At 37.9% G+C, this 20005-nt stretch overlaps 1 protein-coding gene across 4 annotated transcripts in view; it reads right to left on the bottom strand.

Moving 5' to 3' along the window:
- Positions 1–19477, bottom strand: part of ADAMTS20 (ADAM metallopeptidase with thrombospondin type 1 motif 20) — an 86487-nt gene extending 67010 nt beyond the window's left edge. For 3 of the 4 annotated variants that reach the window (XR_014952204.1, XM_031503673.3, XM_085569741.1), the window contains exons 1-4: positions 19322–19477; positions 18700–19046; positions 7294–7453; positions 3923–4182 (exon numbers count right to left, since the gene is read on the bottom strand). Coding sequence is in view for 3 of the 4 variants with exons in the window: in XM_031503673.3 (XP_031359533.3) it covers positions 3923–4182; positions 7294–7453; positions 18700–19046; positions 19322–19412 (858 nt within the window). In the remaining variant the exon portion in view is untranslated. The other variant, XM_085569743.1, reaches the window with a different exon arrangement.
- Between the last annotated feature and the right edge of the window lie 528 nt (positions 19478–20005).

The following is a 20005-nucleotide window of genomic DNA, read 5'->3' on the forward strand; positions in this document are numbered from 1 at the left end:
AGTCTTCCCATATAGGAAATACAACATGATCAATGCTGATGATAAGTGCAAAAAAAAAAGTATAAATAAGACCCTAACTATAAATTTTTTTTCCTGTTAAGATCTACTACTCACTATCTTCCATTTCATATGTCAGTAAAAGATGGTAGCCATACAACTTTACTAAAGTTTTGGTCTTAATGAAAATCAAAAGGACCAGCTTTTAACACCACATTATATTAGTACTGTTTTACCATGATACAACACCACTTTATGGTTTCACAAGTTAAATGATCTAAATTCATGCTGGCTCAATCCTCGAATGCATGGCTGCCCCACTCCCATGCTCTGACTTCAGTACTCGCATGACTAGGCAGTGAGCCAAGTTCACATTCTGAGCTGGCCATCATAGCCCTACCACAAGTGGTTTTATATGCCATGATTTCTTTTCAAAAAGGAAGATTAGAAAGGTTTTGCTGCAAGCAGACTAAGAACAGACCAAGTAGTTTTTTTACCAGCAAGCAAACTATAAAAGCAGTACAGTACTTAAAAGTATGTCAATAATCAGGTTATTGATTCAGAAAATGAGGACAGTAGCTCAAAGTGTTTAATGGAACCAAATTTCAGGTGTTTTTGAATTTTACAGTAAACTCCAGTGTTTTAATGAATTATTTCAGTTGCTAAGATCAAGCCTTCATGTTTGGGGCTCTGAATTTTCAGAACATAGTCTAAGATGAAGTCCTCCAGTTGCTAAATCTATTAAGGCAGTGCCTACTGCCTGCTCTGCTGATACAATACTTGGAGGAAGAAGAAACTGTGCAACTTAAGCAATTACAGTATTCTTATTGTTTTATTTATTGTTTCAAATAAATAAATAATGCCACACTTTGTCTTGAAATGCAATAAAGTTTTTCATAAAATCCTATGGCAAAGGTACTCCTTCTATCTTGAAGTACATATTTCATTCTGAATAAGTAAGTATTTCCAAGATATAATGTAAGTAATGTGAATGCATATATTGCCAACATTTATGCAGTTTTAAAGAAATGAGATTACTTTCATGCTGAGAGCTAAGCCTTTTCAGGTTGAATTGGATGAGTGACAAGACATTTAAAACCCTAAAAATATTTAGCAGTATATTTCAGTTCTTATTTTCCACTCCTAAAACAGCAGTAAGTTTACCTTGGTGGCTTTGTTGATGCTAAAAAAAAGCGCCAAAGAAAATAAAAAGAAAAATGGGCCAGGATTTCAAAGATTCTTCTGGGAGCTAGAGGTCTAAGTTTCATTAAATTTAATGTGATTTATACGCTTGAAGTTTTTAGGTTTCTTTAAAATCCAAGCCAGAACCAAATAACCTTAAAAGTTTCAGAATTATTACAAGAGAAAAGTATAACTCTTGATTCAATTAAAATGTCAGCAACCTGACAATTTCCCAAACAGAAGTTGTTTGACCAAACACAACCAGTAAAATTTAATAATCAAAGCTATCCATACAATGGCAGAAAAAATAAAATTTTAAAGTTTCATTTCTTTCCTTTATAGGCTATCAAATAAGACTAAAAATGGTTCTGTTTCAAATACTGAGAGGCTGTGGGTCAAGAAGTGACCCACCAGCATACTGATAAATTCTAATGCAGATTACATGACAAAGAATGGTAGCCACTTCTTTTCCTTTCACATTTTTTTTTACTACCTTACTGAAAAAATAACTGTTATGGAGACTAAGAAGTGACTAAAGGCTGTTTATTCATACACATTATTTGTTTGACAAATATCTATGTCAGAAGAGGGTTGGATTAGATTGATTTCCAATTGTTCTGTGTTTCCAAGCCATTGCTGAAATGCTTCAAGGAGAATGGATATGAGCTGGGATATGTATTCTGTGGGGGAAATGGAGGCAGGGGAAGGGAGAGTGCATGGAATTAATTGAACTGTAAGGAAAATATTTTTGAAATAAAATCTGAATTTATACTTTTTACATCTGCTCAACATTACTAGAAATAACATCTTAAGAAATTTTTGTTTCAAGATTACCTTCTGCATATTTTTGTTTCAAGGTTACCTTCTGCATATATTACCTTCTGCATTACCTTCCATATATATGTGGAATAGAGCTGCCAACAGATGCAAGCAATAGATCTTACCTCCTACAGTGGTATTCAGAGATATTAAAGTCACATTGAAGATGTAGTGCCTTATTGAAGGCTATTACCTTAAAGCCAGCAATAAGTGTAAAACCCTAGTTTTACAGTATAGATAGAAAAGCACAAGAAAGAAATGGCAAGATTTTTAGAAAAGAACTGATGTTCTTTCACTCATATATTATATGTTAAATACTAGATTTTAAAAACAATTCATATATAGTTTCTCTTTAATAGCTATTATACAATGGTTATCTTATTTACCTAGAAGTCCAATTGTGTAAGTAAAAAGGTAAATATTGCACTGTAAGGAATACTACTTGAAAGCACAACATATACAGATGCAGGAATACTGTTTTCTTCTTAAAAAAAAAAACAAAAAAAACACATCAGGAATTACATTACCTATAATCACAACAAGACCTTATGAGAAAGGTATAATAAATATTCCAATTCATCTTTTTGTAAAGTTCTGTAAAAAACAGCTTCTATTTTAAAGTAACATCTTCACCACCTCACTTTGTTTCTTAGTATACTTCTTCAATAAAGGAAGTAACTAGAATAAAATTGCATCTTAGGGATCAATTGTTTCAAAAGGAATTCCAAACAGAGAAAACAACTTTTGGTATGGATTTTGTTAGTAATACATGAACTTTCATACCTTCACACCACTAAAAGTAGAAAAACTCAGAAGATTTACAATAACATATGCTAATCTCCCTTAAAACATTATTTTTCTTATAAACTAATAAAAGGAAACTCCATGTTCTAAATTTAGGTGCCTACATCATCTGTGTAATAGATGGCAGAACCTGTACTGTCATCAGCTGGAGATGTGGATGTTAGAGTGAGCAGTATTCATCTCAGCTGCCTAAGTGCCTATTACCCAGTGTCCTTTCACACACTACAGGTTATCAGAATGCATAACTGGCAGATGCAACACAGGATTTACAGGAGACTTGCACAGCCTGGGCCACAGCAGCCAAGGCCACGTCAGATGTCCTACAACATCTTAAATGGCATGGGGTACTTATATGAAGGAAATTAATTAATCACAGTAAATCAGAGTGCTATTCTGTTCATCCAAAAGTATATGTCTGTATCTGGTCAAGTTAATAGCCATCTAAAAAGCAGATGTCTCTATAGATACTTATGTGATTGGTGCTTTAATTTGCCATCCCCAAGCTAGATGCAGTTTCATATAAATTAAGCGTCCTGAATAAATATAAGGACAGAAATCTAGGAAGAATTACAATGCAGAATATGTTAGCATGCCTTTTCCTAACAGATGGTTCAAGTGATGTCATGGTAAAACTTTGATTTTAGAGCTTACTGTACTATATTCTGAAATCCTGAATCACTTTTGGTTCAAGAAAGAACTTACCACATAAAGATCATAAATTTATGATACCAACTCAAAGTCTGACTCATACGATTCTGAAGTTTCCTGAAAAATTGAAAAACTAGGATTGCTAAAACCAAGGTTTTTTTTTTTTTTCGCAATGCCGTTTAACATCTCTCTGCTGTAATTAATGTGTATTTTTCACTTCCTGAAGCTTAAGAATACTTCTAAAGCAACAGAAAATCAGGAAATGAGTCCCATCATTTCACCTACACATGCTACTCTGCATTAAACTGAAAAGATCCCTAATCTTAAATTTTGACACATCTTTTTTATTTATGTTTATATAAACTCTTTTTATTATACAGAATTTGATCAAAACAGAAGACAGGAAAGTTGCAGAAAAGAAAACAACAGAGCAGAAATAATTAAAATTCCCAATAATTAGAAACTTACTTACTATTGACATCAACGTTAGAACATAGTGCTGTAAATTCTGCCCGTGGTGATGAACCATTTTGGTGTCAGCTGTGACCATCACTTCTACATATCTTGGATAGGAAAGAAAACGTTTCTTCCTGGAATGTGGATTGCTACCATCCTCTATGGAGAGGTTATTTAAAGCATACTCTAAACTGAGAGCCTTCTGTAAAACACTGCTCTTTTCATCTAAACTGCTGAAGGTTGGATGTAATAAAGTGCTCTTCTTCAACTCTTTCTCTGTAAAGTAAAAAAAAAAATTTACTCTTGCATGCAGTTGCTAAATAGTTAAAAGGCAAAAGGCTGCCCAAAATAAAAAAAACTTATATTTATGATCTTATTTCCAAGAGAAACCATGGAAGAAAAAAAAAAAAAGAAAAAAAAAAAAAAGAAACACAGAAGACTGCAATAGGCGCATCAAATGAGATGTTTTGTATATTTTTATATCATTCTATCATAAATTGATTATTTGTAACAAATTAGTTAAGAGACAGCAATATTACACAGTTCCTAGAATGCAGTATAATCCAAACAGGAAGGCTGGAAGGAGATAAGCAGTGTAGCTTACTCAGTACAGCAAAGAACACAAGTTTGTTTTTATTTGATCTGCTGGTGCCAAAAGTTTGCATGTAAAAATGTGTTTTGGTTAACTATCTACTTCCAACTCCTGAAGTCCCTACTGACTTTCAAACATACATAATGTTATATTTAAATTAATATGGAGTTTAACTTCATATGCAAGTACACATCAAAAGCCTTAGGTGACCTCTTTGACAGTTTTGTAACTATTCATTATGTAGAATCAGGCTCTAAAGGAAATACACAATCTACTCAGCTATCTCCAAACTGAGTACTGTAATACTTCCAATTACACTGTACAGTCCAGCCACCAGAGGCTTCTGATGCCTGATACAGAAAAAACAACGCCTTTTCCAGAGTCATCTTAGCTCTCATAAAAAACACTTAATGGAGAAGCATATCTGAATTCTTACTACCCTCTAGAACTTCAGCAGCTAACTGGACGCTCCAGCCCCTTCAGAAGAAACCTCCACTGTCTTTCTGGAAATTAGATTTCCTCTTAAACAGTAGCAGCCAAAGGATATTTCTCCTAAGCATTTTATTCTAATGACTTAGTGACTACAGCACTGAGTCAAGAACTCAGAGACCAAACTTCTGACACCCTCAACTTGAGAGGATTTAAATCTACACATTCTATTATTCAAGGGAAGAGCCCTCATGTGTAAACTTTAAACGATTGTTGAGAGATCCATAGTCCGTCTTCCTTAAAGTTATGGTATGACATGGCCAGAAAGAAAAAGTAGAGACAACAGCAAGCACTCTACTGAGTAATTGTTTACAAATCAATCACAAAATAAAGCTATGCTAATTGTGAAACCATTAGCACTAACAATAACGAGGGAAGAAAGCAGGGACTGGCTCTGAAAAGGAACTAGTTAAAGATTATCCACATATGTGTTCTGACTGACTGAGTTAGATGCACAGAAGAAAATTAGCTGAAGCAATTTCATACACACAATCTTTACTAGATCACAGAAAGCCTGTGATTCTAGAGTACTGGCAAAATAGGAAATAATACTTATATTTAAAGGGACAGTTTAAAGATTATCTAAATTTATGGACCAAACAAATCAAGAACAAATCAAATTAGTTTTGTTTACAAACACCAGAAATCAATAAGTGGATAAGTAATAGCTGTCAGATTTATACAAAACACAGTCTGGCAAACTCTGATGAGCTTCCACGTATTAAGGAAACAGAACCTATAGACTGAGGAAATGCAATAAATATCCTATCCTGACCTGAGTAAGGCATATATCAGGGTTACAAATTTTTTTTTAATTGGCAAACTAGTTTTAGAAGAAAACAGGAAAAAGTAGAGAAAAGATTTGGTAGACATTTTTAGAATTATCATGGCCCAATTTCAAATTAAAAATATGTATTGAATATTATGTTCCTCTATATCCTCTGTCAAGGTTCCCCTACTAGAGAAAGATAAACTTTCATGATTCCAAGTAGTGATAGATGTTGTTCCTCTGTGAAGAAAGGATATGAAATACCAAGCAAGTCTAACATTAAAGGAGACATAGCTCTTCCTTAGAAGGACAGAAGCATAAAAACACAAAGCTTTTCTTCATAAACATTTCTGCAACTTCACTCCCCCCAAAATGACAGCAAGTCCTAGTTCACAATCTTTTGTAATTGTTCCAAAAAATGAAAAGGAAGAAAATTACTATGTTCTTAATGCTTGAAGTCTTTTTCTCATACTAACTTGTTACAATTAAAGCAAAAAAAAGACACAAAACAAACTGAAAGACCTCTAATTTGGCTCAGTACATATAATTTATAATTTTTTAAAAAGGCATAGGATTAGGAATATTTGCTTGATGTAATGGTTCTTTTCTGGCTTAGTATCTATGGAAAAGCAGAATTCTCAAAAGAATGTTTTCGAGTATAAAATATAAGAATTTTCCAAAATTAATAACACTAGTCACCCAAGGGGTTTTTTTTATCTTCATATTTTTGACCATCTACATAGATATTTCTCAAGAAGAGTTCCAGCAAAAGTTCCCTGTTCAGCCCAGGAACTGAACAGGGAGCCAGTCTTCCCTGCTGGCTCATCTTTCAGTACATAGGGATGGCCTTCCTCTGCACCTGTAAAATTTCTTCCTTAATTTATGTCCAGCCTTCCTGGACCACTTTATTATTAAGGACTGCTTCCCAAGGAACACTTTGAATTAGTGCCCTGAACAGGCCAAAGTCCACCCTCTGAAAATCCAAGTCAGAGGTTCTGTTGACCCCCTTCCTTTAAACATAAATAAAATGAAATATGAATATGTAGCATGAATAAATTATTAAAATACCAATACAGACAAACATTTAAAATAACGGCTAAGATTACATTATAATAAATTAATGGGTAATATTAGAGCCTTCCATTATTAAGAAAGACAGATGTCATGTATTATCTAATGAATTGCAGTAAGTTCATGATCTTTTATTATCTGCTACAATTGCAGTTAGTTCATTATCTTTTGTGAATATAAGCAACAGCTCCTGTGGATCTTCTCTATATAGCTATAAAAGCAAATCCACACCAATGTTCTTGCAATATCATGGATTTTTTTCATATTTACATTCTGTCTTACTTTTGAATTTGCCACTCTCACAAAACAAAAGGAACACCTGACAAGCCTATATGAAAGAAATGTGTAGATTCTAATGGCACAATGTGGAAAAAAATATTTATGTAATAAAATCTTGCTTTTTTTTTTTCCTTTGGAACATTTGACTTTTGAAAAAGGCACAATGAAATTTAAAGTATGACTGTACCTGAAACTTCACAAGGTTTATGGGATTTCTGGTACTCTTTAAGTTCATCAAGCCTGTATATAAGATGTGGTTTGTTATGTTCATCTTCATGTTCACCTCCATCTGTTCTCATGAGAGGTTCTAAAATGTATTCATCATCATGTACCTTGAAGGTGCCCATCTGAAAGCAAGAAAAGTAATTGAATTATTTTCCACTGAAAATACAGGTATAAAAATAATTCTCATGGAAATAAAAACTATTTATGATAACATTTTAAAGCTAATGGTCATACACATGCATGTGAGATGAAGGAAACTCCAATAAAACCTGGAAGGCAAGGCAAGAGAAATTTGTTTTCAGGGACTTGCCCCACCAGAATAACTCAGATTACCTTGCATATTAACAATGTATTAAAGGTAATCATTGTAAGAGTTATGGGACAAAGGAGATCACAAAAATAAAGAGAAATCAGGTATAACCAAGCAGCACCAGTTGGGAACTGTGCAAAGGAGAGCAGAGGCCATCAAGAAATTCAGAATTAGACAGCTGTCCAAATTCTGGACTGATTTGTTGCCTTCTATCCTTAATATAATTTATATAATATTCTTCTTCTAAAATTGCATTTTCCCCATAGATTAGAAACAGTATTAACATGACATTATTTTTGAAGTTTTTTAACTGGAGCACCACAAATTCAAAGTTGATACCATTAAAGTATTTTTTTTCCTTGATTCCTCCAAAACACTCCCCGTCCCCAGCCACCAGAGACACACATGATTAACTACATAATGGGAACCACAGTAACTTGATTACTAACAAAAGCACTGGCACATACACAAAGAACAAAAATTAAGCTCCTTTCCCCCAGCCCCCTGCCCCATAATCCCTTCAATTATGAAATCCTAAAGCAGACTCTGTTCTTTCTCACTGCACTTCTAACCAAATTCATAATTTCCTATGGCTTAAGTATTCCAGCTCAGGAGACTATGAGGAGGAAAAAACATGCAAGAATTTCATCAAATTATTTTCAAACATTTTAACAACTTCCTCGCTTCAGCCAATTAAACACATCAAGTGAGTAGGTACACAGCATTCTGATAGATGTTTTGCCACTAAGTCATAAGAATGACCTATAATACTATAGCAGTAACATACAAAATATGGTTTAAGAGATTAAATGTTCATGTCAACCTTGAAACAGGGTTATAGAGTGACAGAGCAGGATAAATGAGAGCAGAATCAAGAATAAGGCTTTTTTAAACAAGTCAGTCTTTTAAAAACTGCTGCAGACTACTTTAGTGTTCAGGGTACTGGAATTACAATACCTCCTTGAATTTGGGATCCTTCTAAGCACTTATCAGTTGTCGATCTGTAAGAGTCTGCTAGTCTGACACATACCTGCAGCCCATCTGCAATCTTGCCTAATATATATAACATTATTAGAGCTGCTGTCAACACATTGTGGATGAATCCTCTGCACCAGCTTTGTCACAGAATGGAAAAAGACATCTTAATAGTATTTTCATTTCAAGACTGCTTAAATCTAACTCACAGAAGCACTTTTCCCCCTCAGTTTCATTTAAATTCTTTGCAAGTAGTCTTCATGCTGGATCCTTTATACATTCAGTTTAGCCTTCTCACATCCAGTGTTTCCAGGGCATGTAATTTGTAGAGGACAGCGGATTGAGCAAACCAAGAACAGCCTGGAAAGGGCTTCAGGAAAACAGACATGCCACAGCTTGTCAGTTAGTCTTAAGGTACAACCTTTTGGGTAAATGACAGGGACAGACAAAAGCCTGTCACTCAGGGACAAAGCATCAATTCTTGTTAAGATTCATGTTTTATTACATATACTATTAATGTCCCTGTTAACAAAATGTCATAAATCTGACCTTATAGTATTTGTCAACACTCACATGCTAATTAATTCTTTTCTCCTGATACACCAAAACCCGTATTTCTACATAATAGATATTTAAAGTATGTTCTTCCAGATTTAAGCAAGAACTTTATTGTTCCTGCTTTATTTCCCACATTTTACTTCACTACTATTCTTTCAAACAGGTAGATCAGATAATCTGCTTTTGTTTCTTCAAGAGCCTTTCCAACAGACAAGGAATGGTTTTAGTTATAACACACAGATTGTAAGAACAATACCCCAGAACTAACAAGGAGAGAGTTCACACTTCATTCCAGAATATCAGACTTCCACTGAAAAGATTAACTGCAAGAACAATGATATATTCCTTTTCTACAATTTCATCCTAAAAAAAAAAAAAAAAAAAAAAGTAAAAACTCCCAAAACTAAGACATATGTTTTTGAACAAGTCTCCTCACTTCAAAACTTTGCAATAACAGATCACAAGTTTACAGGCCAAAAAGTTATGACAGACAGCTGGATTGGCAGAATCCTCCATCATGATTCCTGGCCTCAAATTTATTCTTAGCTTTTTTTTAATGTCAAAAGATTAACACAAGACAGTACAATTGTGTCCTTAAGCCTAGAGAGTCCACCTTTACAGATATGTGGGACAACCATTTTAGAAAAATGGAGTCAAGCTGTCAAGCTTCCTTTTGCTCACTCTTTGACCCACTGATTCTCACACAGTATCCCAGGATCAATGGCCTGTTTAGATATGGAAAAAATAGCTGAGCAAATATCTATAATGTAAAAAGTTTTCATTCTTTCTACAATGAATTCTCTCCTCTTCAACAATGCATGGATGAAGAAGCAATTACTATCACTGAGTAGTTATGAAAGCCTCCTACCAGTGCTCTATGACAAATTTTTGCACATCTATCCCAACTGAACACACTATGTTGTATGTGAGAAAGAGCAAAAATTATGAGATCAAGCAGTGTTCTATCTTAAGAAAGGTATTTGATACTTGTCATTCAAAACCAAAGAAGATATTTAACTTGTAGCCACCCATTCCAATCCTCTAAACCTGCCATAAAAACACATGGTTCACTCCTCATTTTCTTAACACATGCATCTACAAAAATTCAGTCACTAGTAACACTGCCTGTTTATATTCCTCCAGTCAGGAAAGTGATACTTCCCTTGGTGACAGATTCTGTTGATCTTGGTTGCTGCATCTTGGACACACAAGGAAAAGAGCTGTGAGATCCAAATGAAGAATACTTTTGGTAAAATGAAATAAAGAAAAGTCACTTAGATGTACAGTGACTGAGGTTGCTGAAAAAGGAGCCCAAGCATTTGCAGGAAATTAAATCAGAAATGAACTGGATTTATCATCTACAGATGTCTCTCAAATCATCTAACAAGAAAGCTGCCTGAAACATTCTATTTCTGTTCTTCAGATAAAGAGATAAAAGTACATTTAAAAGATCTCTTCAGTAGAAGTAGATTACAAAATTGAAAACAGTCTCTTACACATCATCAATAAGTGGTCCAAAGGAGGAGTGCTACCCAGAATTATGCATATGTATAGATTTGAGAAAATGTATGAGAAAGCCCACATAAAAATGCTAATTTATTTTTTTGATTTAAAATATTATGGATGATCTAGACACTTTAGATTAAGTCAAGGTTCACAGGATCAACACAGCTACTCACTATATAGCATGATTTAGTGGTTCAAAGTGGTTTAAAACTGCATAGTTTTAACCAATATTAACCCTATTGCAAGAGTTAAGGAAGTAAATATTGCAAAATTATGGTTAAAGAATGTATCATGCCCATATACAAATTACATCTTTGTCTATCAAGTTTGCAGAACACATGGAAAACATAAGGAATATATAGCAGATTTCAGAAATGAGGAATTAGTATGTCCAACAGCACTATTGGAACAGTTCCATAAAAACTCTAAAAGAACAATTGAAGCTCTGGAAAACTTGACTCTAAACTGGCAGACTCCTGCCCAGGTAAGCTCCACTCCTCTGCTCAAGTACTTCTCATGCCCTTAAAGTATGGCTTCTTAACTCACTTAAAAACCTAAAACTAGTTTATAGCAAGAGCACTTTACAAAGTCAAAGTCATTTACAAAATCCCTTACTTTTATATTATTCTCTTCCCCTCAACTATCCCTTCCCTTTTGTTTACTCAAAGCTCTTGAATTATGTAAGAATCCCTCCCCCCTTTTTCTTCCTGCTTCACTGTTACAATATTTTATGATGAAAGACTTAAGAAGCATTGCTTAATTAAAGAAAAAATATTACAGTAATCATAGTACACTGTCAACATCTGGAAAAAGTATTTCTTCTAGAAGATAACTCAGCTAGAAACACAATAAGAGATAGCAGTTCAAGATAATGTATTAAGATCAGAGTAAATATAATAGAAATAAGAAAATAGTAATAAAATCATAAATTTTGTATTTCTTCCCTCATCAGGGAAGAAATATCTAGAAACAAATGTTTTCTGGTATAATACATTTGTAGAAGTGATTGAAAGCAACATTACGTTTGAAGTTCTTAGACAATAAAATGCTAAAAGTTTGTTATAGGCATCTAACTACATCTTACAAATTTTGTGATGTCAAGATTGCCTGAGCTGACTCCAGTCACACCATTAAAAAAATGATGGGGCATTCACCTATGGTTGGAAGCATCCTGGTTTGCAAAGACAATTTTGGTTAGATAAAATTTCTTAATTCCAGATTGAAATGTAAGTTCCATGTAAATGCTTAAAGGGATTTTATGTACTTGTATGTTTAGACCACACCTTACCAATAACCATATGATAACCAGGAGATTCTAAATAAAATTTGTAGCAAAAGCAGAGGGGTCAAACAGCAGACAACTTGTTAGAATATTAAAAAAAAAAAAAATCTCAAAGACACCTGGAAAGAGCACTGGCTCATGGAAATTAAAAATTAATGAGATTCATTGGAGTGGAAGGAAAAGAGAGGTATTGTTTATTTGTTTATTTATATCTTATCTACAATTCACAGTAAACAAGCTAAAAAATATGCATAATAATTTTTTAAAATAGATACATACATGGAGATTCCATTACAGAAAAGAAGTTATCTTGCAACACCTGTTGAGACTGGCAAAATAAAATGTATTAATACATTATGGGATGTTCTTGTTTGTTTGGAGGTTACTTTGAGAGGGAGTGGGTTGTTGGCTTTTATTTTTGAGTTTTAGGAGATTTAGTTTTAACATCTAAAATATCATCAAGCTAAGTATTCTGACAAAGCACAGACCTGGGGGATCCATACACTTTATCTTGGAGGAAACTCCTTCATAACATCTTACCTGTCTCAGAAAATGTCAAGCAAATTTACATTTGCAACTTATCTCTGTTTAGAGAGAACTGCCTAATTTTGATGTTTTTAAGTGGTTGCAGAGCCACCTTTTCCTGTCACTGGGAGATGAATAGCTCCATACAGTCCCTTTGACCTCATAAGCACCATCACAGGCGGTTATCACCCAAGAGCACACAAGCTGTGATTAGATTTTCACCTTAGTCAGCCACACAGTAAGTAAGCTACCTTGAGTACTTCTGTAAATATGTACATTCCCAGAAGGTATTAACTGCTCTCAGTGTCTGGCTTTGCTATCTTAATCTTGCCATTTTCTACAAGAGGGTTTGTCTGAAACGGAATGAGAATTAAGACTACTGCAGATACACTATCTCATATGGGAAGCCTATTTATCTCCAAGAGTACAAAGTTTCCTGAGACCCATGACAGCTTAACTAACTGTTAGCTGCCACCTGGGACTGGAAGCATTACGTTCAGACAAAAAAAGAAAACCCACACACAATCCCCCCACCTATTTGCACACCAGTAATTTAGCTTAGTAACAGCAAAGGGCCTTATATTTTGTAATCTGCCCTTCCCTGACACAGAAACTTTGGTGTATATATACACACAGATAAAAGTAAATCAAAGTTCCCTTGGATGCCCAGAGCATACCAGCAAATTCACCTGTGTCCCATAGATCCAAACAATAAAAGCAGCAGTTGAGAACAAGCTGCAGCCATCAAAACAATTTATTTGGCAAACATATTGGCAAAGAATGTGCCCAAGCACTTGATGACACAGGACATGGGCAGAAGGCAGGCCAGTGATGGCTGAGCATCCCCGACATAAAACATTACATAGGCACATCCAATCTGTTGAAAGACAACTCCTGCAGAATTTTGCTGGTGAACAGGTAGATACATACTCAGGTCCTACTGCTTTCGATAAAACATTTTCTGTGACAGACCCTCAGCTGCACAATCCACAACTCCACGTATCTTCTCAGTTTACACTGCAATTACCACCTGTATTTGCTGATCTGTGCTGGCCCATATGTGAAAGTATAGCATCTGTGGAAATATTTCCAGAAAAATCTGAGATGCAAAGAGCCTGAGGAAAACATACTGAAGAAGATTCAGGGTTTTTAAAACAGCTGTAGAGGGGATCTAAATTATCTTATTTTTTGTAACAAGCCAAAAACAAAGAACATTTTATCTTAAACTTCCAAAGTAAAACCTTTTTACTTAAAACCACTTTGTGCTGATCAGAGACAGAGCAAATGCTGAGGGCTATAATGGAAGCACTGAAACTCTTCCTGTTTTGCAGATCCAGAGCTGGAGTCTCACCTTATATATGTATGTGACACAAGAAACCAGAACCACTAAGTGGGAGTCTTCAGATCACCGAGCCAGTAGCAATAAGACTTTGTTTGCTCAAGCAAGACTCAATTGCCTTGAGTTGACACTTTAATAGGATTGTTTTCCTAGCTTATGATGGAATCAGTATATTAAGATAAAAAAAATATAAAATCCAGTATGTTTCTTATGGATGTTCATAGCTTTATAAATGTAACACAAATACTGGAACTATCCTGCCTTCTAGATTCAGAAAGTAACTTCTCTGAAGTGACAGCTTAGAAGTTAAAGCATTAAATTACATCAAGGTAAGTGTGTTTTCCAGTTACAAGTGTTAAAGTTTCTTGGAAAAAACAATGTAGTTTCACTCACTGAGGTTGTTAGTAGAAAGGAGCACAAAACCAGGGAGCAGATATCTGGAGTTTGTTACCTGCACTAGATCTTCACAAGAAACTAGATGCTGGCTATTCTAACAGTAGCTTCTAGCAAGTTTTTGGGCTTTGGATTGTTGGGAGTTTTAACCAAAAGATTAAAAATCACAGTTTCTTAAGACAAATTCCAAGACTGCTTACTTTTCCTTAAAAGGAGCCACTTTACCCATTCATAGCAACAGACAGAGCTGTTTTCAAAACCTCTCAGAAAGGTGATTCGCTGACCCGTATTAATAAAAAATAAACACAAGCTCCCGTACTGAGGATTGCGAAGATGCACACTTCGGTTCATACTCCTGCCATTCTCCAGACAAAAGTAAGTCTGATGTGCAGTAAGAAAGCATTACCAAAGGGCTCCCTTGAGCTGCTGAAGAAGAAACTTGTCACACTCCAAAGCTACATTAGAACAAAATGGTCCTGCCTTCCTGGACTATAGGCAAATCCATGCAAGAAGAGATTCATGTGTACTTTTCTACTCCTAACTTCTGACAGTCAGTGAGCAGGTGAAATTGCTCTACACTCAAGAGACCAGAAAGAATGTGGTTTTTTCTTCTTTCTTACCTTTTCATCTCTCACAGTAGTCACACAAAACACCTCTGGCATTTAGCTCATAAAATCTGATTTTAACTGTTCTCAGCATCAGCCAACACTCTTCTAACCTCTGAGAAAAAAACTACCAGGCTTCTCAACAGACTAAACTAACTGTTTCTATAGCATTAATTCAAGATGATAAGAAAAAAAAAAACAACCAAAAAAAGCTTCTTTCTTTAGATGGGTGCTTCTAGGAATTAAGGTGCATTCTAGTTAAAATAAGGGAGCTATCATCATTTATAAGACACTTCATTCACTGGTATTAGTTTGTGTTTGTCATTAAGCTCATAAGTCACATGTTCTCAAAAGTTAAATGATTTTTAACTATTTGGGATTTTACCTCTTTGATTTTGTTGTCTGCATAACATTTGAAAGGTATCTTTAGTCTACATGCATCAAAGAACATCCTCAGTAGATCCTGTTCCCTATGTTTGTAGGAAGCTATAACTGACTAATACAGTAAAAGCAAAAAAAATGGAACTTAAGAAATAAAGTTAAATAAAGCATGAAATCTCAGAAATTACTCTAAAGATGCAAGAAATATGCCTGTATGTGATCAGGTGTTCAGCACTGAGGCCATCACTCCAAATGACCTTCTGCTTTTGATGGATCCCAAAGTTCCCTAATTATACACTCCTTCTTTGCAATTATTACAGACTCCCTGCTGACCTTCTAACCTCCCTGTGCCATTTGCACCCCTGAACCCAGGGCATGGTCGGAAATGTAACACAACAAAACTGCATACAGCGTGTCAGGAGCCATTAAGCAATGCTCCATGGATACTCTTGTTGTAGGTGCTTTTAACACATGCAGGAAAAGGCTTAATGGAGAGTGAAAAGGCAAAGCAGAGTGGAGTGGGACAACACACTCAACCTGAGAATGCAAAAAAAGAAAAGAAGGAACTTGAGGAGGAATGAAGCTGTGAATGAATGCAGTCAGACCTTGGGGATAAATGCCTACAGGATGAAGTGAACGCAAGTACCTGGTTTCACTTCACATGACTCTGGATAACATATCCAGAGCAATTTTTAAAATTCAATTGTTACACTCCCTGTATCTTTATAACTAAGTACACCTCCCTAGCTTTTACAGAATTGGTCAAATATAAGCAATTCTCTTACATATGCAAAGCTGGAAGATAGTTCAAAGCAGTATCTTAACTTCCATACACTAAGCTCAAATTCAGCAATTCTACAAAGAAAAAGGATTTTACCTAAAATAAATATAATGCAAGGTGACTGAGTCAACCAGGTAACCTAGCCTGGTTTGTACCCTCTTGCTCCCAATAAATAGTATCTTACCTCCATAGCAGTCAGACTTGAAATGTTTGGATGCACTCATGAAGCATGGCACTGTTCATTAAAAGAGTATATTATAACTGAGTAATGTGTTTTTTCAGGTGCATTTGTTGAATGCAAAAACCCATGAAATTTTAAAAGGTTTGAGGATAAAAATATCTTTTTAATAATTTTTGAGGGTAGTCCATCTAGGAATAGGGAATGCATTCAGGGAGGACAAGATCTCACAGGACAATTCCACCTGGTCACTAGTTCCCTCTTTCCACATTAATTCTTCTCTTACCTGCAAAAAAGTTTTCTCCTTTGGCAGTCACACAAGACAGAAAACATCTGCTTTGAATCCATGAAAACATTAGCCTGAAAGTTCTGAGACAAGTTGAAGAACACAGTGCAGTTACAGTCAACCAGCTGGCTGCGACCACCACACAATGCCTCTCTGGAAAACTATAGGCATATCCCACAGAAATGCAACAGCATCCATGGAAGCTCAAGCATGCTTCCTCTCCTGAAAACCACCACCACTGAGGGGAAAGCAGACGCCACAGTGGCTATGCTACATACCTTCCAAGGCTGTATCTGCCTGCACAGAAAGTGAAATGAGAGGTGACACAAAGTCCTGAGAGCAGCGAGACAGAAAGGTCTTTGCTGGCGGCTCAGACCGGGAACTCTGTGAGCCAGGCATGAAGCTGCAGTGGAATCTGCAGTGACAAGTTCACAAGGCTCATCTAGAAGATGCAAAGGCCTAATTTAAAGGCACTCAGGGATTTCTGACCACACACATACATGATGATACTGTAATATATCAGTAAGGAGGAGGGGGGAGAGAAATAAGAAGTGAGACATTCAGCTTGTCGCAGGCAAGAAGATAGTCCTGTGATGAAGAATTTGAGAACTGATAAATAAGGTATTTGAGACAACTTTTAGTAGCAGTAAGTATAAGTTTTGATAAAAACATGTACATTTTCAATGTACATGGTCTCTTCAAGTAATGCAAAGCAACAACTTACAAGAACAGAATTCAAACAGGTAGCAAAGGTTATGAAAGTAGAAATTCTTAGAATTTCTCATATTTATGCTGTATAAAGTATGCCACTAATCTCAAAGACATGACATTTGAGCATTTATTAAAACATGAAACATGAAAGAAATAAACCAAAACCAACCACATTTGTGATACCTCATCTTCCCCTCTCTTAGTAAACATACTACTCCCTCTCTTAGTAAACAAATTAAGATATTTGGTATAGTTTTGAATTGGGTTTTGGATAATGTAGTCAAGAACAAATGAGTTGTTTCTAAAGCAAGATATATAGATAAAACTTAGGATGAGTACAGAATTACTGTTTTCAAATACTTGTTTCTCCACTAATTTCCAAGGACTATGCAAAGTCCACACACCTCAACCCAAAGACAAGACAGTATATACCCAAATATCTAAGAAGCACAAGAAAGATGTGTGTCTTTCAAATGGCAGTTATTTCTGGTTCTCTCTTCTATCCTGTGTATCACCTTCTTTTAATACACATTAAACAGTCCTAAATACATCCAACCAATTGCATTCTATTTTGTGTAGGCTACTAGAAAGAGCCTAGTAAATGAAGTTGGATTTTTCTTGAGGTCCCAAAAATAAGTCTTGCACCTTCAGTTTCCTGAGTGACTGCAAAAAAATGGAACAACCCCACATTTAATTCACAGTGATATTTACAATGCTGTATTTCTACAGTGTGCCTGTCACACAACTTGTCCTTGGCATTGCAATAAATAGTGATGTGGTAAAGCACAAGGCACCAGTCTTCATGTTTCTAGGCACAAAACTATAAAATTTAGCAACACGGTAGAACTGTTTTCAAAGACAATTGTGTTATACTATTTCTCCATTAGCACTTTGGAAGACATAAATGCTATCAAGGGTTAAGTGCAGAATGTATATCATTACAGTTTTGTTTTGTCTATTCCATTTAATTCTTAAGAAGCGTTTTGCAGACACACTTCCACTGAAGTTGGGAAATTTCCTCTTCCTTTTTAACAGAAATGTGTTTAGAGCACTGCTGCACACTTATTAGGATATAACATACCTTACAGTATTGTTGAAAGCTGAGGAAGAAACTGATCAACACCAGCTCTTCTCTCACCATCTCAACTACCATTACTCCTCACTCACAACCACAATATCTGTTAAGCTACAAATACATAACTAACTAACTGATACCAACTTACAGCATCATGTTATCAAGACAATAGCTTGCTGTGTTTCTAAGGCATGATTTTCCCCTCCATTATAACGCTCTTGGTGTCAGGAGCTACATCAACCAACTACATTAGTGGCCAGCAAGAGATCCTTTGAAAGCGGCATTTGTATATCCCACCAGAGAAGTATCATCATGACTGCACACTGCTGATGCCAAGACATTTCATGACTTGGAATGATGCCCAAGAATTTCCAGCTTAGCTCTCCAGCAAAAGCATCCCATTACATTTCTTTCAGTGAGGAGAATATGAATGGAGATATGAAGCAGTGACCAACATGCTTACCAAACCACCACAGATGCTGAAGACAGCCATGTGCTTCTCCTGGGCATTGACATGCCCGCGATAGAAACAGTGGCGCAAATCAGGGGAGGACTGCTTCTGCGGTGCCCCGACGTGCACCACCGTGTACTGAGCAGCAACGAAGCCTGCGTCAGCACTCAGGTTGAGCTGGAAGACCTGCCCGTATGCTCTGATCTGGTAATGAGTTCGGAAAGCAGCGGGCTCCACCGGTGCCTCCAAGCTCCTTTTCCTTCTTCTGAAGTGATGCGTGTGCGGGAAAAGTTCTCCAAACTCATTCACTCGGACAGGTGTGATGATTTCGTAAGAGGAGAGCTGCTTCACCAAGGTCTCTGCAACAGAAGGCAGGAGGCTCAGCCTGTCGCCGCAGCACAGCAGCAACTTCTCGCCGGCATCCGCACGGCTCCTGGCACGGCGCTCGCGGCGCCAGCCCGGGTCCGGTGACAGCCGGGGGCGGGGGGCCGCCGCCAGCACGCCCGAGGGACCCCGCGGCGGCGGCCGGCCGGCCCCGCCACCCGCCGGGGAGCGGCGGCTGCCCCGGAGGGCACGGCGCCCGCCGCAGGGCCAGGACCCCGGGCCGGTCGCCGCCTTGCTGCCGCTCGCTTACCTTGTCTGGGGTGGAAGCGGACTGCCCAGGACGCGGCGACGAGCAGGGAGAGGGGGCACAGCAGAGCCGCCAGCCGCCTCGCCCCCCGCATGGCTCGCTGCGCGGCGGCCGTGCCCGCAGCGCCCCGGGCCGCCGCCGCCTCAGCGCCCGCCGGCCGCCCGGGCCGGCCCCGCGCCGCGCCGCGGCCCCATGCGCCCCGCGCTCCTCCTCGTGTGCCGCCGCCGCCGCGCCCCGCACACGCCCGCGGGAAGCGGCCCCGCGCCCGCGCTCCCTCTCCTCCAGCCCCTCGCCTCCGCTCCCCCAGCTCGCTCCCCGCCGCGGGGGTGGGCGAGGGCGGCCCTTCCCTTCCCGTCCCTGCCTCCGCCTCCCGGGCCGCTGCCCCGCGGCCGGCGGGGCGGCGCGGAGATGCCCGCTGCCCCCAGGCGGGGCCATCCCGCACCTCACAGCGGGCGCGGGCCCGGCCCGCCCCCGGGGCACGGCCGCCCAAAGACGGAGGGCAGCCCCGCTCCGCGACGTGGGCAGGGGCGGCCCGGGGGTCCCGGCCCCGTCGCGCCGCCCCCCGCCCCGGCAGCGGGCGGCGTTACCGCACGAGAGGTGTCGCTCCAGCCAAAAGATGGGCTTCCGAGAAGCCTGGCAACGCCGCATCCCCCGGGGAACGGCGGAGGCCGTGCCGTGAAATCCAGC

Source organism: Lonchura striata, chromosome 1A (assembly GCF_050655825.1).
Source record: "Lonchura striata isolate lonStrDom1 chromosome 1A, ASM5065582v1, whole genome shotgun sequence".
In the NCBI taxonomy this organism is placed as follows: domain Eukaryota; kingdom Metazoa; phylum Chordata; class Aves; order Passeriformes; family Estrildidae; genus Lonchura; species Lonchura striata.